This window comes from Amphiura filiformis, chromosome 4, assembly GCF_039555335.1.
Source record: "Amphiura filiformis chromosome 4, Afil_fr2py, whole genome shotgun sequence".
Taxonomy (NCBI): Eukaryota; Metazoa; Echinodermata; class Ophiuroidea; order Amphilepidida; family Amphiuridae; genus Amphiura; species Amphiura filiformis.
In genome coordinates this window covers 31,425,651-31,451,847 of record NC_092631.1, presented here as the reverse complement: position 1 = coordinate 31,451,847, position 26,197 = coordinate 31,425,651, and the positions used below count along the sequence as shown (strand labels likewise).

General features: G+C 36.4%; 1 protein-coding gene across 1 annotated transcript; it reads right to left on the bottom strand.

The window, feature by feature from the left end:
• Positions 1 to 1,324: 1,324 nt before the first annotated feature.
• On the bottom strand, positions 1,325 to 14,901 carry LOC140150112 (nose resistant to fluoxetine protein 6-like). The gene is made up of 10 exons (XM_072172116.1): positions 14,883 to 14,901; positions 13,543 to 13,713; positions 13,132 to 13,225; positions 12,510 to 12,783; positions 9,376 to 9,455; positions 7,815 to 7,925; positions 6,702 to 6,858; positions 4,869 to 5,049; positions 3,737 to 3,879; positions 1,325 to 1,662 (listed from the first exon to the last, which is right to left on the bottom strand). Exons 1-10 carry the CDS (start codon positions 14,899 to 14,901, stop codon positions 1,510 to 1,512), a joined length of 1,383 nt encoding a protein of 460 aa, XP_072028217.1. The 3' UTR covers positions 1,325 to 1,509.
• Between the last annotated feature and the right edge of the window lie 11,296 nt (positions 14,902 to 26,197).

Here is a 26,197-nt window from a genome sequence, read left to right as displayed (position 1 = left end):
ATAGTTGTGTACCATGTAGTTGCCATTTCAGTTTGGTGACTTGCTAGAAACTCTGACCTTGTTGCTACGAGTAAACAATTTGAAGTTGGAAAGAGCACTGTTGGAAAAATCTTCAGAGAGACTTGTGAGGCAATCGTGGACGTGCGGAAGAGGCCAACAGGGAACAGGCTGCACTCATTATTGACGGGCTTAGGAGGAAATATGGTTTCCCACAATGCGCAATCACGTTAAGCTCAATTGAATAGATAATCTGCAGTATTAAGGTATGGTGCTGTGTGTTTGGGTATTATCTTGCTACATTAGTGGAACCAATGCCTTTTTTGGCATCCTTGCACCTAAAATAATATATTTGTATATGTACCACATGCTTCCCACAAGGGGTCGAAGGTCATAATGGGCCAAAACTCGCTAGGAATAAAAAAGTCAATTGTCATAGTTCTACGGTTCTTAGTTCAGGGGGTTATCACATCGAATAATAGGTCATATGTCAAATATTTGATACACAGAGGTCAAATTTAAAAAAATGGTCTGATTTCATCGAAATTATCCCATAAACATAATAAATCTCAAACATTTACTTATTTCACAATTTTGGTGCAATTCAATTTGAATTGCCATGTCTGTCCACCTTCAGAATTAATGCATTCAAAGTTCAATAGAAATACAACCTTTGACTCATGACTTCATCCGATTCTGAGGTTATACATTTCTTAAACAAATTATTTTCTAATTTCGTTTGCCAAGAGGAGTAATTTGAGAAAATTTACGATTGCATTTCGGTCCATTTTGAACAATTGCCCTATGTGCAAATATGTAAAATATTTGACATTGGACCTACACGATAACACCCTAACACCCTTTGTGTCCCGTATACAGCACCCTATACAATGCTAAGGTTCTATAAAGAACCTTAAAGATTTAAATAGGCGTAGGGACTTTCAAACTAATTTGAAAAAGAAAAAAAAAAAGTGAAAAGCATATAGCTACAAATCCATTTTCTTGGTTATTCAATAAGGGTTCCTTAAATGTTCTTCAAGCATAAGGTTCTACAAATAACCATTTTCATGGGTAAAGAGCGTTTGTGGTTCTACAAAGAACGAACCCTGTGGAAAACCAAAGGGTTCTTTGTAGAACCAACAAAAGGTTCTTTAGTCAAGAAAAAGGATATATGTAGAACCTTAAGCTTGAAGAACCTTTAAGGAACCTTTAATAAAGAACCCATAAGAACTTAATAAAGAACATAGCGCCATGTGCTATGCTTAATAAAAGTAAAATAATGCACACATTGAAGCATTGTCATCATTTCTCAGCTTTGCACTTTTGTATTTTGCGAAACGGAATCATAACATGGTTCATTTCTGTTTCCTTTTCTGTCTTGCTTTATTATTTCTGTCTTACTATTATTGTTATGATTAGTGTTATGACGACAAAATCTATGTCATTTAAAGCACAAATGTTGTTTAGTTTCTGTGATATATCCTTCTCTTCCACATTCAATCTGGTAGAGTTTTAGTCTTTTGCACTAACATCTTTTTCTTTCTTAGCAGGTGACGGTCTACCGAGAAAAGCCTTCTCTATACCAACTGTAGGTGATTCTACCAATAGTGATAAAATATATGCGCATGCGTAGGATGCAACCATATTTGCGATAAACCAGTAGCTCTGTGGTAAAATAAAATAAAAGTCACCGTTAGTTTGTTTGGAAAAAGAAAGGTAATTTTGCAAAATTAATGCAATAAATTAAAATAAATAATGTACCTTTAGATCAAAATGCTCACAAAATTCACGTCGGGTCATGTAAATAGCTATATTCGCCCGATATTTCACAAATAAGACAAAACATACATTATTATCTTTTATTTTATATATTTTAGTCCATGTTGGTTCACATTTTAAACATTTTAAAAAGTTGCCAAGCGAGAATTACCAAGCAATGTATACATAAGCATAACTTTTCAATATCGTAGAAACAATCCTGTCTTTCTTCAACATTTTATCAGGAATTTTAATGTGAAAACATTCCATTGTAATTTGAAACAGGATGTTTTAATACATCAGACAGAATAACCAGCATCATTATGTTTATTGACGTGGAATCTTTGGTTACATATATTGTAGAGCTATGTCGGGTGCTTTACATACTGTGAGGTTTGTTCGTTATGATCAATTCCAACTAAAAACGAACGTGATCTACTCTCGTTTTAGTGACGTTTTGCCACTACACTAGTGGTTTCATCAGACGGGCAACTCATCACATCAGACTGTTTCCTTTTATGGACAACAGAAAGCAGCGTAGAGGGCGTGATGAGTTGGTCAAAGATGTTGTTGAGTGCGTAGGCCCCCTCGTCCTTGTTTAGAGTGTCATGTCCGTTTCTGCGGATATTTTAGTCACCTGGTAGTTGACCGAAGCGTTGATCACTTGACCCAGATTGAAAAGAGTCAAAGAAGATAGTTCCACTCTTAAGACAAAACTTATCTCACAGAAAAGATGACAGTGAGAAAACCAAACATACTGCAGTTACTGTCCGTTTTCCTATACACAATACACAGAGCTCTCACAATTGATGCGTGACCTCTACAAGTAGTGTATGTAAGAAGTATAGGCAATTGCCTAGTTAACGTCAATGTGTGAAAAATAACCAGCCAATATTTACAGTAGTCTCTGAAATTCTAGAAAATATAGTTTTGTAACATGATGTCCTAAATTTTTAGCTAATTTAGGTGTTTGGAAATATTCGCACTTTGGTGTTTTAGTGTATGTTATAGGTAATAGGACATTGTCCTATTATAGGTAATAGCACATTGCCTAGTTAACGTCATTGTGTGAAAAATAACCGGCCAATATTTAAAGTATTCTCTGAAATTCTAGAAAATATAGTTTTGTAACATGTCCTAAATTTTTAGGTGTTCGCACTTTTGTGTTTTAGGAAGGATATGTAAACGACAGATAACACCAAAAAAATATGAAGAAATTATTTCCAAACCGTGTTAAGTCTGCAAACCATTATGCTTCAAATCTTCTGTCACAGACATTCACAAATCTGCCATCACTGATCACGTGGCTTCTACAAATCACTTGGACTTGGTCTAGGGAGGATATTTTATAAATGAATTTAGAAGAGCAGCAACGACACCACGTGCATTACATTCCAGATGTTAAAACTACATCATATGCAAAAATTTGAGGAAAAATGAACGAGTCCGTTTTATTTTATGGCCATTTGTCTATAACTGGTCTTTACATGTAGCCCTTTGGAGAGAGTGCCCGTTGAGGGCGCTATAACCCCCATTTTAGGAACAAAAATGTGATTTAAAAAAAACGGACCCGTGCGAATTTTCTAAAATTTTCAGAGTATGTAGTATGAACATGTAGAAATATAATCAAGTAGTTGCCGTACCTGCTCTTCTCCGAAAAAATAAAAAGTCCTATACCTCAATGATAATGAAACCTAGGTGAGGACTCTAAATTGATCGTGAAGCTGAAGAAGACTACCAGGTAGCTGAGAGAAGCCATTTGGATACACAGAAAAGGACATGACACTTTAAACATAGGCTCATCACGCCCTCTACGGTGTTTCCTGTTGTCCATAAAAGGTAACAGCCTGATGTGATAAATTGCCAGTCTGATGAAACTATAGTGTAGTGGTGAAACGTCACTAAAACATGAGTAAGTCACCTTTTTTAGTTGTTCATTACAAAAAGTTTTAAAAAGTTGAATCTTTGAATCAATACTGACCATTTCCACGTAAGTGAAATGCAATAGGGCTTTCTTGGTCAAGATAACCTGGAAGATGATTATTGGATGCACCAAATACGCAGCGAAATTCAGTCTGGCTAATGGATTCCAGAAATTCCACGATAAGAAACTGTTGATATAACCTGAAAAGTAATTAAATTACATAATGTTATTAGAAAATAACCTCCAAAATGTCCTCCAATACTGGAAAAACAAAATATCATTCCGTTGGCGACAAAAAAGAAAAAAAAAGAAGAAGAAAAAAAGAAGACAGAAATAGAAATCCTGGTTTAGTGGCCGACCGACCAAAACGGCTTGCAAAAATCACCTGCCAACCCCCCATCGACCCGCCAAAAACCGCTTGCCCCCTTCTCGGCCTGCCAAAAAATCTTTGTCCCCCCTTAGCATATTTAAGCGTTTTTGTACTGTTTTCCTAAGCCTTTTAGAGCGTTTTATTTAAAAGGCGCCTCAAAAATGTGTGCCAAAATTGCTTGCTGCCCCCTCTCTCCTTACTAAAAATTGTTTACCTCCCTTTCAGCTCGCCAACAAATTCCTGCCCCTCCCCCAATTTTACCCTCCCACCATAATTATTAAGTGGAATAAAGTCGACACAAAATTGGCACTTTTTAGGTTTTAATGGCCAATGTGAGGTTAATTTGGTCAGAAACCCACATACAGGCGTCAACCTTTATGATTGTATGGACCATCCTATCAAAATATTTATCAATTTACTTTTAAACACTTTTTGAAAAGATTTTAATTTTCGTTTTCTTTTCATGAAATTGAGGGTCATCAATAAACCTAAAAATGCACCCCGAATCTGCCCCATATCCCCATACCCTTATTTCTACTATGAATAACCTCGTGGTAGTCCGGGATCGTAGAAATCATTTGAATGTCGCCGTTAAGACGTAGCGTCAAAACGCCAAAATTGAAACACACATTGTTAAAAAGGTCTTCCAAAAGTACCCCCTAAAGAATGCATTATACCCCTTTAGAGGAAATTTTCACAATTTAAAGGGTACAAAAAATTTGATTATACAGCTTCAGCAAAATGCTCGAAGAAAACCATGTTCTTTGATAAGTCATTGATCCTGCAATATATAATATTATAATTTTATTATCAACATACCACCATTGCCTGTTATACACGCAAACATAACCCACGATACGCCAACAGCAAAAGTAAATCTACTTAGACAGTTGTAAGCGATAGAAAGCCACTGCTCCGTATCTGGTCCGGTAGCTTTAAGTCCATAGATTGCGCTACATGCTAAAGCCGCTGATACAGTCCAGCCCAAGATGTTAACAAACTAGGGAAATACAAGTTACATTCAGTATTACATACGACCCAACGGAACATTTATTTATTTATATAAACCCAGGCAGATCCAATATTGAAATAAGTCAATAAAATCGAAGGATTACCCTTACAATGATAAAATCAAAACATTACTAGAAAATACATATAAGCAATTATAAAATAAAAACCATACCATGAAAAGAGAACTAGCAAAGGAGGTGGGGTTGGATGCAAATTTGAAGGCCTGGAGGGAAGTTGTATTGACAATAGCCTCAGTGAGATAATCCCAAATGGAGGAGGCAAACGTGGAAGGTGGAAGGAACTACAAGAGCGTATGAATTGATATTGCGCAGACGACTGGGTCTATGGTGATCGAGGATTGAAAGGATTGGGAGAAGAACAAAGATTGGGAAATATTTTAAAGTGAGTCTGAATTGAAGAGAAGGTCCTCATGGAAAAGGATTCCAAGACTGAAGAATGACTCGACAGGCGAATCGTTGAGTAGACTCCATGATAAGGGATATGTTTAGAGGATGCCAAGTAGTACAACCATACCCTAGAATGGAGCGAACCAGGGACCGATGCTGACATGGGTTGGGGTGGGGTGTTACTGATCAAAAATATCTATGAATGAAGCCAATAATTGTGCAAGCATTTTTTTGTATATGTGACCGATGTAAAGATTACAAGAAAGCTTGTCAAACAGCCAGACACCAAGAAATTTGTCGTCTGCGCAATTTCGATAATTGGGATGGTTTATTATAAATTTTTGAATGGTTAAATTCGATCATTTGGATGATTTATTGTGATTATTTGAGTGATTAGATTCGATTATTTAGATGATTTTTACACTTGGATCATTTGAATAGTTTAGTTCGATCATTTGGATGTTCAATAAAATTGTTCGTGATGTTCATTGAAAAATATTCGCAATGATGTTCATTGAAAAATCGTTGCGATGATGTTCATTAAAACATGTTTGCGATGATGAACACCATTTTATGGAATTTGTATTTAAGTAATTTAAGCATTTTGGAAAGGTCTTGATTGGAGAAGAATGTTTTTATTACGGTAATTTATTGTTGTTCAATTAATATGCAAACATTGTCTTGTGTACGTGATTGCCATAAATATATTTACATGTATACGAAAAGAAATAATTTGTGTTTATTGTTGGGTGTCCTGGACTTGTCTGCATCGGTATCGACATTTCATATGTGTCAAATTTTGGCCATTTTATGTACCTATTGACTAAAAATATAAATGTTGTTATTAAAATGTTGCAACTTAAAATCTTTTCAGACTTTGTACATTTGAGTTGTTGAATCATAATATTAATGTTTAATTTATTTGGTCACATCCCCAAATTAAGGCCACGCTACCCACGGCCAGGGATTTATCTGCTTTCGTCGCAAGGCAGACTATAGTATTATCAATTTCCCCAAACCCCTGGTCTGTGACACTATGAATAACCTTCTCCCAGAAGCCTACAGCAACTTGGATGCAATGAGATCTGTAGTATGAGGCAGGAGCAATAGGACCTCCAGACTGGAAAGCGGATTGTATCAGATGCTCTATAGCACTTTCCATAAAATGCATCAAAACTTATTTAAGTACTCAAAAGGGTTGGATAAACGTTTCAAACTCTAATCTAATAGTTACCTTGTTCAGCTTATAAGGTTTGCCATTCATCTTGTATATAATATATCCCAGCATCATACCAACGAGATACACTTGAATACGGACATATGGTTTGCCGTAAATGAAGTCATCGGATTCCTCAATTCCGGGAGTTGTAGTTGTACGATTGTTGTAATACCTTGTAAGTAAGTAAGTAAGTAAGTAAGTAAGTAAGTAAGTAAGTAAGTAAGTAAGTAAGTAAGTAAGTAAGTAAGTAAGTAGGTAATAGGTAAATAGGTAAATGTGACGTGTCATGTCAAAAGGAGACACTTTTGGGCAGGTTATCAATTTGGAGATTTTTACATATCTTTAATATAGAGATATTTTGCTCCACAATGCCGTTTTTCCCAATGTAATCGGACATTCCTAAGCGAAGATATTGAGTTTGTAAGTTATGGTATTATAAAATTGGAAATTGAGATATCGGCCTTTAAAAATATTATTGACAATGTTGAGAGTAGGAATTGCCTTGAAAAATGTCTCCAAAAATACAAGATGCTAGTTATATATGGGTCTGAAACTATCAGACAATATTTTTAACATTAATAACATCACAAATTCGCAACAAACCCAAATTGTAAAAAAATCACCCGCGGGCAGATTTTTGGCTATTTCTCCATTTACGATCCTGCCCAAAAGTGTCTCCTTTTGACATGACACGTCACAAATAGGTAAATCGGTAAATGGGTAAATGAATAAATAGGTAAATGGGTAAATGGGTAAATAGGTAAATGGGTAAATAAGTAAGTAAGTAAGTTAGTAAGTAAATAAGTAAATACGTCATAAGTAAGTTAGTAAGTAAATAAGTAAATAAGTAAATAAGTAAGTAAGTAAGCAAGCAGGTAAGCAAGTTACGCGAATGAGAGTGAGTAAGGGATGAGTGAGTGAGTGAGTGACCGGGTGAGTGAGTGAGTGAGTAAGTGAGGGAGGATGAAGTTAAGAATGATAGGAAGGAACTTAAATATTATTACAAATTATGAACTTCTAAAAAATCGTAAACATTGTAAAAGGTACATTTTATAATGAGTTAAAATGCGATTTGTTTTAATAGAAACAATTCCGAAATGTGGTTCAAAAACTCTATTAACCACTCACGGGGTGGTGGATCCAAATGCTGGAAGTCCCCAATACCAGCATACGTAAGCCGTAGAACCAAATGATACACCACACAGCAAGCCAAGTAAACTAACTCCCAATTTGCTGGATCTAAATGTGAAAAAAAAACCCAACATAATATGCTTATAAGAAAATATTCAAGTTTGAAACTCCAACAGGCGGCACTTCATGCTCAAACTTTGGGTTTTGGTTTCAAAGTTACATGAGCAACGGCCAAATAAACTATTGTAAAACGTCATCTAAATGCAACTCTGCTTATAGACGAGTCCCCAAACCAGGGCCAGAGGTAGGCCATTTTGGACTAGGGAACTGGGAAAAATACGTACGTACCAATTGACTTGAATTTTTGAATGCGATTTCCGTGTACAATATACTTTATACGACATGACGTTTGGTGCCATTTGTACTTTTTTTCCCGAATTACTCAATAGCCTTTTTTCTAAATATCAAAATTCCTCAAAACCCGCGGAAATGCAAAATTCAAATGCTTTTTCTCCAAATTTTCTTTTACAAGCGCAATATTCTTTATCGGTGCAAAATTATTCTTCGATAAGTGGATAAATGTTATTGATCGCAATTTTGACATAAAATAGGATCGATTGAGCATATATTATTGGTCGAGCTATTTTTAAAACTTATAGCGAGACCCCGACTGAGACCAATAAGCATCCAATTTGAAACAGACAATATGACGGCAACACTGCCTGGACATTGGACGCCCCGTGCCGAGTTGTGTTTTTAACTCTATTGGCCCCGTTACAGAAAAAAATGCACAAAATATATTTCTCAGTGAATGTATAAATTTTCACATAAAAATAAATATTTTTGGATTCAAAATGAATGTGAAAAAAAAAAATTATAGCCGGTAGTGAGCGGGACTCGATCTCGGGACCCTCTGCATCGCAGGCGACAACTTTACCATTACACCACGCTAACCGTGATACACAATGGGTGGAAATTTTAGGTATATATCATAAACATACCGTGCGTTATTCATACAAAACATTAAAAAAAACAGTACTTACAATGAGGTTCACTGTCGAACCTCAACGGATTTAGACTGATAAAATAGTGCTTAATAACATACGTACAGTTTTGGAATAATTTGAGACATTTTTGTGTTTACGTGTAAAACCAATGACGACGTCAAAATTCAGTCAATAGAGAGCTTGCGAATGAAGTTACTTTAACTTTAATCTTTAACGTCTAGAGGATTATAGAGATTATGTATTCAAAACCAAGGTGGTTTTGAATACATAATCCTCTATAATCCTCTAGACGTTAAAGCAAAGTTAAAGTAACGTCATTTCGCAAGATCTCTAATCTTGGCCGGCCCCCCTGCCAATCCAGCTGGAAGCAAGAAAACTGAAAGCAAGAACGATTGTATAGGCTAGCTACACAATCGTCCGCGCTTCCAGTTTTCGCTTCGCGAATTACGGCCTGATATAAATTGCATTATAATTAATAATAATATATTAATAATTTTATCATTATCATTATTAAGCCCAATATATTGTATCGGTATATAGGGCCTACTTACTTGTACAAGCAATAGATAATAAACGGACTAATGATAAAGAACTGCATGTCGTTTGAAAGGTACCAACTCCATGCCATACACTGCAAAAAACGAAAAGAAAAGAAATGGATCAAGTTTACGTGGCTAGAACAGAACTGACTATTCTCCGTAGAAGTAGTGACGTAACAGGATTAATTACCATAGCAATGGGTTTACACTATTTTTGAATGCATTGTCCTGTACTAGACATATATGATCAAGAACAGGGATAAAAAAACCTGGATCGTAATTCTGTAGAATTTTCACATCATGCTGATCACTAATACGCCTGTAACATTAGTGTCTTTGAAAATAGCGGTATAGAGTGTATGCAATAAACCAATCGGAACGGTATAACAATTGAAATGGCAGCCATGTTGGAGTTCTAAGATAGCTTAAGATGACAGAGGGATAGGTCTCTAGATCGATTCCATAACCATTCATACCTATCACACGTTTTATTGCATTATCATGCGAATTGCCCCGTCTTACCTGTCATGAGTGACGTAGTATTGAATACCATCTATTTTAGTCAATCTCCATTGCACACATACACAGGTGATTAGTGCATCCTGCTTATTCGCTGAAGAAGTGACGTAATAAATCGGATTAACTACCATAGCAATAGATGAATACAATTTTGACTATATCGCCCTGCACTACAAGCAGGTTGTACTCATCTGCAATCATAGATTGAATACAATACCGCTCTTTTCAAGGATACTAACAGGGGGATGAGACTGCACAGGGTTAAATGTCGGGACCTAGGTCACAATTTGAGAAGAGATATGTACCACCAACAGCTATTTGCGGAAGTAAAAAGCCACGTCTGTGATTGATATCCTCAAATTTATTGCCTCATCAGTTACTTGGTATAACTGATTTACTACAGAATACTTACCATAACGATATCCAAACGGGAATTGCATAGAATGACCCAGTATCAACCACCACATACTAAGCACTCTGATACCGTTAAGTGCACCTAACATCGAAGATGACCATGTTTACTGTATTAATATTTTATCATATTGATAAATGCCGGGAAATAAACTGACCTATGTCAATTCAGATCGTAGATGATATACCACTTGTGTGAATCTTGACCTTTTTCAGTCGCAATTCCCGGAGATCCAAGTTCCCTGGATCTTACAGGTGCGAGTGACCAGCATGATACCAAATCTTACAGGTGCGAGTGATCAGCATGATATGGTTCAATGTATAGGTAACGCCTGAACGTTGTAGTGCAGGGCGATATAGTCAAAAACCGTATTCATCTATTGCTATGGTAGTTAATCCGATTATTACGTCACTTCTGCAGCGAATAGAGCGGGGAAATACATTCAAAAATAGTGCAAACCCATTGCTATGGTAATCAATCCTGCTATATCACTACTTCTACACCGGATTACAGATGTACCGAATTGTGAACCATTCTGGGGGCATACCACCAAACCATTCCACGTTTTATGCACAATGCTGTTAAAATAGTCCACCGCTTATCTGAACATATTACGGCTCTATTTTCTAAACGTGTATTCAAAATCCATACATTTTTATCTGATTTCATATCAAAAGGTTTGGCTACAAAACTTTTCTCTTATAAACTCATCTATTCACAGTTTCCACCTCGATACACCTGAGTACACAAATTTGTCCAAGCAAAGTTAGCCTAACAATGCCTTGTCTCTACACAGTCTGTGTTTACACTACACGGTTGAGTGCATAGCATCATAAGAGCTGCGTGAGCCTCTAGCTGGTGACTAGTAGGAAATACGGCATCTGTGATTGGTTTTTGTCAAAACCCCGAATGTTCCCTTCATCCAATCAGAAAACTAACACTTGATGTCAACAGATGACGCAATTCAATGTTTATAGCAAGGCGAATGTGGTAAATCTGTTGAAAACGGCCTATTCATGCACACTTTTTGACCAAGATGTAAGTTTTAAAAGACAAAACCTCGATTGATTCTTACAATATTTTGCAAATTTTATGTCATTATTAAGAAACAGCACACTTATATTGTCTACACACTAGATTCATTGCAATGAGCGATGACCAATTCTCTTAAAATTGCAAATCTTGTGCAAAAAGTTACTATTTTCGCCCGTTTTGTCATACGGTTGTAAAGTCAATGAACATTATCTTTGCTTAGAGAGCGATTAGAAATTGATACCAGTATGGCTTCCGACAAGAAGTAGCCTGATAAAATTTCCACATTTGTTTGTTCAAAGATGAAGTTTTGGCACGTTTTTTCTTCGCGGCAAAATAGCAAAAGAAGCATGATATACAGATAAAAGTAAAAGTTCTACAAGTTCTACTTATGATCAGCTTTAATGTGATACCAAACTTTCACATTTCAAGTACGTTTTATCATTATTAAATTACGGCTCGGACCTGTGTTCTGTGTAGTTTAATCCGGGAGTTTAATTGGCCTTTAGTTAGTGGTGCGATCTCTTCTTGAGTCACAAAACGGCCGCTCAATGTTTATTTTTTTTACCACCTCCAGGTCGGAACACCATGGTCGGAACAGACATTGTGTTTTAATCACTGATAAAAAGGTTTTTAACTTGTTTCTAAAAGGTAATGCAACAATCTAAAGTCTGCACAAAAAATAACGCAGCTGTTTTTGATATCCCATTTGTCAAATGTCCTTCAATATCAACAACACAGTAGTGCTTTTAAAGAAAAATACCCGAATTTAAAAGTTGCAGTTTACAACAATCAATGGTTATTACGCAAGCATTGTGGCACGTAAAACACTTCGCGTTGACTTCAAATCAATACAAATAGCTGCAACTTTTAAATTCGGGCATTTTTCTTTTAAAATACTACTGTGTTGTTAATATTGAATGAAATTAGATAAATAGGGTATCAAAATGCGCGTAAATGCTGAAATATTGTGAACACAATTATTAGTTCTAACACTATAGGCGTATTTATAACAGCTGCGTTACTTTTTGTGCAGTCTTTATGAAAGAGATACGTATTTACACATTGCACATTACGATAAGGTCAAGCTCTTACACTGTCCAGCTCTTACACATTATCAAGGTTTTACACTGTCCTCTCATAATGTAGTACTCTCAAACTAGCCTAGACCTATGCGACTTACCTGATCGTTCAGATTTCCTGGGAATGGATAGAGATTGCTGATATAAAGAAGATTCGCCCACCAGTACTTCTGACATGCCTCACTTGTTGATTTTAATAAATCATCTTTTCCTCCTCCTTTGCCGAGATACGGAGTCAACGTAGCAAATATTGCCAGTGTTACCATGTACAAGGGCGTTATGCGCCAGAAACGATGGAAATAAAATAGAAACCAGTTGATACGTCCAGACGTCTTCCTTAGCTCTTTAAGCGTCAGATATGTCACCAGAAAACCACTGAAATTACATAACACTAAATCAATATTTATTTAATACACCAACTGCTTCATGCATTGGTAGCACCGGCGGCGTAGCTACCCCCACGAAATTTGGTCGTTTCGCTCTCCCTGCGTTCATGTAGTTGTAAATGATTTAAAGCAGAATTATTAGTTTTGCCGCCGATTCTCAACATGGACTCCTCCACCGACAAAATTCGAAGATATAATACCACTGGGTAACATCATAAAAATATGATAAACAGAAAGAGAGAGATAGGAGAGAGAAGCAGAGGGAGAGAGAGGGGGAACGAGAAAGAAATGAGCAAGCGATAGCCTATGCCAAGATTCGCACTCGTCATGTACGTACCTCAATAAAAAGAAAGTATCCACAGAGAAGGTGCCATTAAGTACCGCCATAAATGCCGTCTTATCGGTCAGTGAAAAAAGATATGCCGGGTTATCTGAATATATTTTGTTAAAAACAAATTGCAAACACACACACAATAGAAATTAACATTGAAACTTGTACTTTTTTCCGTGTACCTGAATCCTGAACTAGGCAAAAAGATCGACCATATTTACAGAAAAATTGAGGTCAAAAGGGTTGAGCATACATACATTACACCTGTCTGCTGACTACCCCCCGCGAATTTCACAATGGACAGATGGATTCACTTGATAATCATTTTTGGCCCAAAAAAAACACACACACAAAAAACACCCATTAGATCCAACGTTCCAATAAGATTATAAATTATAATATTACTTAATTCCTTACCATAACGATATCCAAACGGGAATTGTATAGAATGACCCAGTATCACCCACCACATACTAAGCACTCTGATACCGTTAAGTGCACCTAACATCGAAGATGACGATCCCGTGGAGAATATCTTTTCGGTGTTGTGAAATATGGAGAATGACATCAAAAGTCGATCCGTGATAGCTGTCAGATAGAATGAAGCATCAAATAGTAAAGATTGTTGTGTATGAGATCATTATCATAAAATTAAAGCCATGCTTTGCTTAGTTACTAAAGGAACAATTTGTGATTCCTTTGATCAGAACCAGGACCATACCCCCGGGGGGAGGAGGGGGGGGGGCACTTCAATATGAAATGGATATAGGTGTAGGGCTGGCACTTTCGCAGTAAGGGGCATTCGGTGAGAGCAAAATGTAAAAAATACGGGGTCATTGGGTGAGAGCATGAAATTTGGCATTCGGTGAGAGCAAAATGTAAAAAATATTGGGTCATTGGGTGAGAACATGACCTTTGTTACAATTATTGTATGTAGTGCTGCAAAATGGTGAATCATATCAAACATATTGCGCACCTTAAGTGAAAAGCCCGAAAATGTGCACAGATGTAGGTCTCGATAATTATGCTTAACAAATTTGGATAGGGGCCAATTTAAATTTTATTCCAAGATGGCGGGTAGAGGTCATCAAACTTTGTACAAGGAAAAAATTTTCGTCTCGAAATTGTTTGTAACTTACGACAAGTCGTTATTTCACCTTTAAGGCAGGAATAATCTTCCAAATATGTACTTATTTCCCTTAGGCTATCCAATATGCCTTACATTAGTAGGTCTACTTGTATCTACTGGTCTGTTTATAATATAATTTCCATATATTTTTGGAATTAGTAATGTGTTCACAACAGGTCATGCAGTACAAGCGTGAACTGTATTATGAATGTGGATACAATCAAGGACGACAACAAAAGTTTTTAAAAAAGAATTTCAGTTTGATGAAAGTTGCATTTATTTTATTCTATAACTCCCTTGCGGTTATATTCTTGCACAAGCGAGGCTAACAAAACATCACGAGGATGGGACAGACATAAACAGTTACAATATGAGTTTCATAACTGTCTTATGATCATGATGATAAACATGAGCTATTGTATGTAGTGCTGCAGAATGGTGAATCATAGCAAACATATTGCGCACTTTAAGTGAAAAGCCCCAAAATTGGCACAGATGTAGCTCTTGATATGCTTAACAAATTTGGATAGGGGCCAAATTAAATTTTATTCCAAGATGGCGGGTAGAGGTCATCGAACTTTGTACAGGGACAGGGAAAAATTTCATTTCGAAATCGTTTGTAACTTACGACGAGTCGTAAGTTCCATCATTACTAAACTTGCCTACGAACGGTACCCTGCTCTTCGTATAAGTAGTAGGGATTTACTACAAGGACCCTTCGTAAAACTACGTCTAGTATTGGGTATTCGTAACTTTACGAACGGATACTTAAGTTACGAAGGGTTCAAAGGTTAGTGAAATATCGCAGTCAGTTTTGAAAAGAGTAAGGTGCTGATCCCTGACTGACCCCGTCCGCCCTGGTGATTTTTTGATATTCACATTCTAAGTATAGACATGAAAATGCACCGTTGGTCATGCCTAAGACTGCGCTATGCAAATCGAAATTATACTGCGCATAAACAGAGCATTTCAAAAGTGACAAATTTGGGCATTTCCTCATTCAGGGTGATTTCTGTCAGCTTTTGTAACAGGCTATGCTTATAATTGGTGTGCTTTGAGAAATTGTCTAATGTAAATGTTGTCACTTTTGAAATGCTCTCTTTTTTCATTCAAATTAAAATAAGTTGGGAAAATAAAGTCGCACCGTGTCTAATAAGGTATAAAAATAATCAGACCTAAATTTTCCATCTATTGATCACGTCTTTATGTTTGGTTATTTATGGTTTAGTGTCTTTAAGATATTACCTTTGTGCGTATGTATATGACAGATGCTCACCTAGTTTATGACTATCTACATTCCTACTTGCGCAGCTTTCTTCTTCAATCACTACTTGGGTAGTTCCATAAGTCTTAGAATCCACCGCAGATATCTTCTTCTCATCGTCATATATTTTAGACTCCTCATACTCAGGGGGCTGGTCATCAGTCGGATTGCGAATATCACTTTCCCCGGCTCCAACGCATTTCTCAGACGTTGCACCTGTAAATGAGCTCTCATATTCTGCCTTATCACCTTTGCGGTTCTCATCATGCACAACTTGTTCATAAACGTTATCTTGGGCTTTAGGGTTTGACTTTCCATGTTTAAGTTCTTCTAAAATGGAAGCCACGTATTCATGAGAGGTCACGTGGTAGACAGTTCCGGTTAGAACAATAAGTGCAAAGAAGGACAAGATAGATCTGTAAGGCAATAAAAACAATTAATCATGACATATAAAAATAGTTTTCTAGTAACAGCTAAGCAAAAAATTATAAATATACAAGCCGACATACGAAAATGGAATGGCATTGACTTACAATGTTGCAATGGCACCGGCACTCCATGGAATGTCTTCGAAACAGTCGTAGGCAATATTGTCGGCGCCTCTTATTGGTCCAAGGTCTGTATAAATATACATGATGAAGAGATCGCAAGTTAGTGTTTATCCTTTATTGGTCAAGTAATTAGACACCATCCCACCAGGATTTGAACCCAGGATCAGGATCATTTTCTTGCATGGTATCTGAAAAGGCGCTTAAAAATCACATCACTGAAAATACCAAGCTGAATGATCAAAAGTGAGCAAATTTCCGAGTAACATGCAGGAATGACACGTTTCTACTATAATTTTACAGTTTTGATGAGTTTCATCCGCTCCACATTTTCTCAGCCGGTGTACGCATATCTGGTCCCAATAAAGTAGGGCGCCGTGTAAAATTGTGTTATTAACATTGTTTTAAGCAAAAACAGGTCATCATTTGTTGAAATGTTGGTCATTGGGGAACCCAGGCATTAAATTGATAATAATGTCTTTTCACACAGATCCACGTAATATGAGAAAACCGTGCTTGAAAGCACCTATTTCTCTATTGAAAACTGTGTTATAGAGAATTAATGGTATTGAACTATTATAATAGCGCTCTTACCAATTGAGCTATCACGCATAGGTTTATCAACATGATCAAGATTTATTTTAGAGGTCCATGGCTATAAGAATAGGCTTTATGAAGAAAAACAACAACATGTTTTCCTCAGGGGGGCGGGGATAAATGTTTTGGTGTGATTCAAAGTCATCTGGCGCCTTATGGAGGAAGAAACGGTGTGATCTTTCTTTCTTCCGAGTCACTGGGATGACTCGGAAGAAATTGGATTTCGAGCTGTTGATTTCTTCCACCCGGCACATCACTGAATCATTCTCCCTCCACCATTTCCTTATACGATAACCAATTGAACCATTTTGCGACCATTATAAAGCACCTCTCTGCGTTTAAACGGATTTTCAATCACTGGAATACGCATATGATGTCACCACAGTGGACACATTTCATGCTATTAATTAACCTAATCTTAATTATTTCGTGCAAAAACACTGTTAATGTGAATTCGACATTTTAACTTACAAGTTTTGTGAGCCGTTGTTAAATCTTCGGCTGAACAACTTGCCGGCCAACAGCTACCAACAACTGAGTACAAGGGAAGCTATAAAGGATGAAAAATATGTATAGATGCATATGAACCATACACAATAACATAATATCTTTAATGATAAATTATGCTCGTATTAATTGTACCAGTACTCACAAATCATCTTCATCATCACCTCAAGTGTTCCCTTCATCCAATCAGATTTTTTTTTATATTGTGAGAGGTGATTTTGGCCTTGAGTCAGTACGACTCGTAACAATATCAAACGAAAGCTAACACTTCCCCAAAAAACACTTTTCGTCACTAGGTCAACAGATAACGCAATTATATGTTATAGCAATTAGGCGAATGTGGAAAATCTGTTGAAAACTACCTATCTAAGCACATTTTTGACCAAATGTAGTTTTTAAAAGTCAAAACCTCAAGTGTTCCTTACAATATTTTTCAATTTTTATGTCATTAAATCATCATCATCGTCATCATCATCAAACCCATTATCATCATTAAAAATAGTCCTAATAATACATACAAAACTGACTGCAGGTGCCTGCATCATACAATATTGGACATCAAATGGGAGTGCATCGTCTTCTTTGGTAAGTCCAGTACAAAGTTCATAGGCTCCTGGGGATTTAGCATTCCCTGTGAACACCGCCTTAAACCAAGCTGTTACGTCACCCCATGAAGCCCACACTATCGTGCGAAAAAAAGGAAGAATGAAACAAAACAATAAAAGCTAGAACACACAATGAATTCATTCATATTTATTTCCATAAAAATCATTACATTACATTACATCAAAAAATATACAAGCACGATACATATGGATGAAATGGCTGGAAGATCAAAAACACTTGAAAGTTAGCCTTTCCCTAAAATCAAACGAAAATTAGCAAAAAAAGAAAACTTCACCAAACATAACCAAAAGACAAGACAAGGGACGGGGACGTGCTCACGGAAAAGATTAATTATATTGAGAAATAAGTTTAAAAAAAAATCATTGCGGAAATGTTTGACAGATTTTGAAGCTTTCAGATTTTTATCTAAAGAATTCCAAAGAATGGGACCTCTTGTACGTATGGCATGATCAGAAAACACTTTCTTATTTTTGGTTAAATTTAGGTCATTTACATATCTTGTCTTGTAGTCATGTATGTCAGAACGTTTAGTAAAATAATTATCAAATGAACAGGGCAGCTCATTTATGGAGTACCTGTACATGAATGTACCTAATCCAGTGTGTACATATCTTCAACCTTAAAATACGTTATAATTAGCAAACAATGGCGTTGTGTGATCTCTATAGTGACCGTTTGCCACAGTTCTTATAGCCCATTTTTGAATATTTACAATTTTATTTTTAAATTAAGCTTTACATGTATTTCCATAAAAGTATTCCATAATTCAAGAAGGCAATATTAATGTACAATAAAGTGTATATAAAATACGATTTGGAACAAAATGTTTCAATTTATTCATGATACCGACATTTCTTGATATAGTTTTAGATACACAATCAATGTGACATTTCCAAGTGAGACATTCGTCTATTAGTACACCAAGGAATTTTGTTTGATGCACTCTTTCTAAAGTCGAATGATCTAGTGTGATTTGCAGGTCTTGATTTACCGATGTCATTTTGGGGGTGCCAAGTATCATGTAATTTGTTTTGGTGGCATTTATTGACAATTCATTAGCTTTAAACCAATTGCTTACTTCCTTTAATTCTTCATTAACAATGTTTATCTGGCGTTCTACGTTTTTATGGGAGTACAAAATAGTGGTATCTGCAAAAAGGACGAATTCCAGTACTTTGGATGCATTAGTTTTATCATTGACATAGAGTAAAAATAGAAGAGGACCCAGGATTGATCCTTGCGGAACACCACATATAATCGCGTGATTCTGATTTATAAGAATTATAATAAACATATTGTTTTCTGTTGCTTAGATAGTTTCTGAACCATTATAACACAATACCACGAAAGCCATAGTGTTCTAATTTATGTAAGAGTATGTTATGGTCGATTGTATCAAAGGCTTTTGACAAGTCCAGAAATATTACATTAGTCGTTTCGTTTCTTTCAACTGCTGCAGTAACTTTGTCTACCATTTGCTCTATAGCCATAGAGGTCGAATGAAGCTTATATTGTCTTCATACATTTAAGGGCGAGCGGATACCAACGTTTTTTTTGTGGGACATGTGAGCACATCAAACATATCGGATTGCATTATGAATACGAGGTATGTTCTTTTGATATCAAATTGGGAGGAAAAGCCGACCATCATTTGAAAATTCTGCCCTTTCGTATTGAAGATACACTTTCTTCTCTCAAAAGACCAAAAATGTGTATGTATTTTTGGGAAAAGATGAGCATCGTCAATACGACTTAAACTGTGTTTGCATTGTTTCTATTTTCTTTGATTTCTATTTTGTTAAAGACGAGTCCATTGCCAAGACACGTTTTGCATAATGCTGCCAAAACATCAGTTTTACAGTGTATAAATGGGAACATGTTAATTCTACGCTATTTAAGGGGATATTTTCGAAAATGGTTAGACCTAGGTCTATGCAATGTTTGTTTTTGATTAAAAAACACATTTTGAGGAAGAAAAGTTACAAATTATCATTTTACATGCCATACAATATCATTTTATACCTTTTCATTATATAGATATGTCTTGGATTTTATAATCTTTCATAAATGTTTACAATTCTTTCAAAGAATGAAATTACATACAAATGGCAGTTTTTTCAGCATGCCACATGCAAATTACCATAATGATTGGGGGTCTTTTTTAATGCATTTTTTTATATTTATATTTGACAGTAGATATGCTAAAAATATGAAAGTGATGACTCCCGGTCCCATTCCAAAGGAGTCTAAAACGCAAACCTGTCGTTTTTGTTCTTAGCACGGGTTTATCCTTGTCCACGATTTTGCTTCACCGATTTTATGTGTTACTATTTTATCTGGCCATCATCATAGTCATGTGCTACACATATTATCTGTTTAATTTCGTTAGATTAATATAAGTTTAAACATTATTACGAAGTAGCCACGTTATCTAGGGCTATTATTTGTTTAATTTCAATAAATCTGAAACACTTATATGCTTTAATCGGTAATCCTCTTATGTGTCCAAACAACGATTTTATTAAAGTTAAAAAGGTAAAAGATAGCGATGATATAAGACTTTTACGCCCAAATGATCTAAGCTAATCGTAGATCCATGTCCATCCTTTGCGCTCATTTTACCCCAGCTCCTAACCGGGGGCCAGGACTAGCTATCAAAGATAACCATAGATTGGGGGGGGGTTGAGGCCCACCATTGGTTTCTACAGTAAAATCTATGATTTTCATTTCGCTCTCGTAAAATAATTCCAAGAGCTACTGACTTTTTACTTGTTAGATATAGGTTGAAATAGTCATTTCCTTATTAGGAGAAAATTCCGGGGAGAAAATTCGGCGAAAATCCCATGTTCCTAGAATTTGTAGCCGAAAAATTTTGTACAAAGCCAGAATTTCCCAAATTTGTATTATGACGTCATAGCGACATTTTGGTATCACTGGATAGAGAAGACCAATACTATACCTTGGTACCAAATATAATGATATAATGACGTTTTAAAAATGAGGGGGTTGCAACAATCCCTGTTTACGAAGCGGAAAGACTCTCTCTCTAAACAAAACCACCGTATACTCGTATGGATATATTTCACCGATAATTTTTTTCTTCTTTCCCCCCGAAATTTTTATTTTGCCACCCCTCCCGACCAAGAAGGATGGGCTGGCTACGCGCCTGGTGTAAGATTAGTCTGATATTTGTTATCCACTGAATGCATCTTCAGCAAAATTTAGAGAGGGGATAATTGCTAGCCGATTCTTGCCTCCATCGAGAGTCGAACCCAGGACCTCATGCACCAAAGTCAAATGCTTTTGTATACCGAATTCATTAATTTTGATACATGAATACATTTCACAAAATAAAACTTACTTTTCAGAGCGTACACTTGAGCCGCTTCAAAATCAGCAAAAAATTTCGTGACGTCATTATAACATTGCAGTGAAATATTCCCCAAAGGTGTTTCGGCCATTCCATCTACCCGTCCATTTACGACTTTGCCTTCTGTGTATTCCCTGGATTTGACGAGCAACCAATCACGGATATCATTTTGCCGTTTGCCGTCTATTTCTGCTTGAATACCTCCCTGATTCACAAGCTCTTTGAGCAATTTGTTATCAATTTTATCAATATCAAAACTAGTCAAAATATCAGCTTGGTTAACATACTGCCCGATTGCAAAGCCTGGCATACGGTGTCGGGGTATTTCTACTTCATGGCCATTATTTTGGTTTTCAGCGCCAACTGCGGCTATCATCACCATGAGTAAAATTTTCAGTGCCATCACGACTGCCTTCTTGATGAAACTAGTCGTGAACTAATTGGAAAAGGAAGCGTATGTTATATATATATATGTACAATTACTTAGTTACTTGGATACCGTATCTATTCAACATTTGCGCAAGTTCTATTTACGTTGATACCTTATCAATCATGGATATTAATGATCTAAGACTGCTTCGTCATATTCATGGACGTTTTTAATATTTCCCAATACAGCTTACACCCTGCGCATGCGGCTTGGTCCAATCACAACACCATACCCACTTTCCTCCACCAAAAGGAACACGCCTAATGGTACCAGTGGAAAGCTTACATTTTTCTCATAATTTTAGGGGTTATAAACCCTAAAAACGGTTTCATTGCAATTTCATAAGCCATCCTTTCTGTGTTCGTGTACAGAATCAGTAGATATGCAAATAGCTTGCAGTCAGTTTCGTATAGACTGGGCCTAATGGTGGGTTTGTTTGGATGTTACCCAATTAATGCCTTTTAAAAATATTATTGCACTGATTTTAGCCGCCAAATGTATATTTTAACACTGTTTTTGACCCCAACCTGTCTGCGTCTCACTGAATTTATAGACAATATTGAGTATGTAATGTGCCCTGAGTAATTTAATTTGATCATTTAACACTTTATGAGAGAGATTACAGATGGAAATCCCCAAGTAATCATACAAGAGTTTGATAATAAAGACATTTTAGGGAAATCTTGTTTTGATCAGAAAAACAAATCCAATCATATCTAGCTTTGGATCATGGAAATCCCATGTGTCTCAATGTGACCATTGTTTTGCTTCATGTAGGGAAAATCATAGCTGGGAATTTCCAGTTTTACCACTTTGGTATATAAGACAGGATGGAAAGGTTCGCTTGGCAGATCTGAGTTAGAAAGTGAAAGTAGGCTTTCTAAGGGGTTTTTATGTGTGCTTTCAAAAGGAGGTACCTGTGAGCCAGTCAATCTTCATAGCCAATAATGTGCTATTATTCCAGCAATAACCATGGATCACAACATCAACAAGCTTCGATAAAGTCAGTGGCTCACGAAACTGTCAGCAAGAAAATTGTAAATTTCCTCTACTGCTTTTGACAAATTTAAAACTTGTTTATTCTGGATATTACCAAACCTGATGAACCTGTTTCAAAGTCATATACAGGGTGTCAGAAAACACCCAGAAAATCACTGATTTTGTACTCGTCATACAGTTTTCAAGAAACTTTGTTGTTCAAACATGCATTAAACTTGAGACTGGAGCACTGACTTTTGTGGATAAAGAGGAATTGGCAAATCGTATTGAAAACGGCCATGAACATGATGAAGTAATCATTTTGATAACCTCCCGATTGATAAGATATCACTGAAAATAGAACTTACGCAAATTGTCTATAGAAGCTTATAGATAATGTAACCAAACATCTGAGTAATAATATATACATGTATCTAATATAGGGCCCATTTTCAATTATTTCTCTTTCGCAACCAGTTTTCATCAATACAATGGCGGCGGCGCTGGCATTTAAAATATTACTCGTGGTGATGTTAGCCACAAATGTGTTCGCTGCGTACCAAAAGCATGGCCATCAAGCATGTCAAGTACCAATACCCCCAAAGCGTACACCAGGCTTTGCGAATGGGAAACATCTTAACCAAGCTGATATTTTCACCAGTTTAGATTATGATATAGTCGGTATAAACAAATTGCTCGAAGATCCTACGAATATTGGAGGTATTCAAGCAGAAATAGATGGGAAACGGCAAAATGATATCCGCGATTGGTTGCTCGTCAAATCCAGGGACTACAAAGAAGGCAAAGTCGTAAATGGACGGGTAGATGGAATGGCCGAAATACCTTTGGGGAATATTTCACTGCAATGTTATAATGACGTCACGAGATTTTTTGCTGATTTTGAAGCGGCTCAAGTGTACGCTCTGAAAAGTAAGTACTATTTTGTGAAATATATTTTGGTATAAAAATTAACGAATTAGTTATGCAAAAGCATTTGACTCTGGTGCATGAGGTGCCTGGTTCGACCCTCGATGGAGGGAAGAATCGGCTAGCAATTATCCACTCTCCGCATTCGGCGGCCCAATCATTACCTGGCGCTGTGAGTTATGATAACTCATCGCTTGCCCTCTCCAGTAACCTGTACTTTATCATGTTTATGTTTGCCCCTATCAGAGCCCTTAGGGTCTTACTTTTACTGTTTTGTTTCACTCTTTTTTTCGAACGATAGTGTGGGCTTCATGGGGTGACACAACAGCTTGGTTTAAGGCCTTGTTTACTGGGAATGCTAAATCACCAGGAGCCTATGAACTTTGTACTGGACTTACCAAAGAAGACGATGCACTCCCATTTGATGTCCAATATTGTATGATGGAGGCACCTGCCATCAATTTTGTATGTATTATTAGCATCGTTTTAATGATGATGATAATGGTAATGATGTTGATGATGACGATGGTGCCGATGACGATGAATGTGATGATGAAGACGATGATGGTGTTGGCAGCACGATGATGCTGATGGTGGAAGCTGATGATGGATGATGATGATGGTGAAGGAGAAAATGATGATGTTGCAAAATTATATCTATGTTGCTGATGATGATGATTTCATTAATATGATCAAACCATATCAATTTGTAAGCGCTCTTTAGCAAAGTCATAGTTCATTAAAGTTATAACCGTATGACAAAACGTTTTTGCATAAGATTTGCAATTTAAAGATAATTGGCCATTGCTTATTGAAATGAGGCTAGTATATGGACAATATAAGTGTGCTCTTTCATTTAATGACGTAAAATTTGAAAAATATTGTAAAGAACACTTGAGATTTTGACTTTTAAAACCTACATTTTGCTTGGATAGGTAGTTTTCAACAGATTTACCACATTCGCCTTGCTATAACATTGAATTGCGTTATCTGTTGACCTAATGGGGGAAAAGTATTTTTAGGGGGAGGTGTTAACGAATTTCTGATTAGATGAAGGGAACACTTGAGGTTTTGACAAAAACAATCACACAATCCTATTTTGCACTAGATCTCACACAACTCTTATGATGCTATGCACTCAACTGTGTAGTATAACACAGACTACGTAACTATGCTAGACTCGCTATGCTGGAAATATCTGTGTGCTCGGGTGTATCGAAGTGGAAACTGTGCGTAGATGCATTTATAAGAGAATCGTTTTTGTAGTCAAACCTTTTCATATGTTGCAGTGCCAAAAAGGGTTTGCATGTACTGGTACAAATACCAACATATCAGTAAAAACATATTGGTTGAGTACTGGTTTACATGAATCTTTTCATATTTTCCATCCTGTACAGATTCCCATAAACGCAGCTGTTGGTAGCTGTTGGCCGGCAAGTTGTTCAGCTGAAGATTTGTCAACAGCTCATAAAACTTGTAAGTTTTAACTTTGTAAATTTCTATCACATTTCTATTCAATTGATTCAAATCAATTGAATAGAATTGTGATAGAAATTTATAGAAAACAATTATTATTCCGACAAAAAATGTCAATCTGTCATCAATATGTTTACAAAAACTAATCATTAATAAACATTATGTGTGCATGTTTGAACCGCTTGCATACTGGACTATAAATTGTGCTTTAAGGCCAAATAAGAAAAACAAGTTTGTTTTCCGTAGCGCGCGCATTTCGTTTTTGATGGTTATTTTGTGCATTAGAATTTTTTTCATTCTTTCAAAGAAAAGAAAAAGAAAAAACCGGAAAAATCGCAATAAATAATGTAAAACACCACTGGGTAAACATTAAATGTTACACAATACAACAAATGAGTGTAGTGAAAAAACAAAACGGATGGTGTTGCTTATATATATGCAAACCCAAGCCCATGCATGTGTGTGAATTGTGCATCATTTCTGTCAGTACTGCATTGATCTGAATCCGCCCAATACTTCTTTGCCGGTTAAAAAACAAAAACAAAAACACACACACAAAGTCTCAAGTTTAGAGATATGTATTTTTATTTGCCAGGCAATGAAGACTTGTTTTTATATACGTTAAACTTTCAAGACTTGGCGCCTTCAACACTGAAGCAAAATATCTAGTTTCAGTGAGCAAATAGATACTAAGAGAAGAAAAGAACAGTACTGTTTCTATGTTTTCTTTACAAATCTATTGTGATTTTTTAAAATACTTTTTTACTCTGCTGGTTGAAAGGGGGTCATAAATATTCTTGAATATGAAGAAACAGTGCCTATGATTTGTGTGGGGGGAGAGGTGTGGGGTGTGTGGGTGGGGTGGGTGGGTAGGGGTGTGTGTGTGTATGTCGGAGAAACCCACTGTAAATTACGATTGCATGATTTTCATTTCAAGACATGGCTAAAAAAATAAAAATAAAAAACCGCATTTCGCATTTGACTTTTTAGACCTGCTACAGGAAACAAACATGTTATTTTTTTGTCTTCAACTCGGAATGTTGCGCCTGACGTCATAGCAGAGCCATGGTTGGTTGCTGACCTCAGGTTGCGCAGCGCTGCATATTTCGTCGGATGGTTTAAACGTCATGTATATCCAACATTCTGAAGCTAGTATAAGTTTGGCTGCGAAGTTCGTTGTGTTGCACAATTAGTGAAGTATTGACTCGTCTGGAGGACA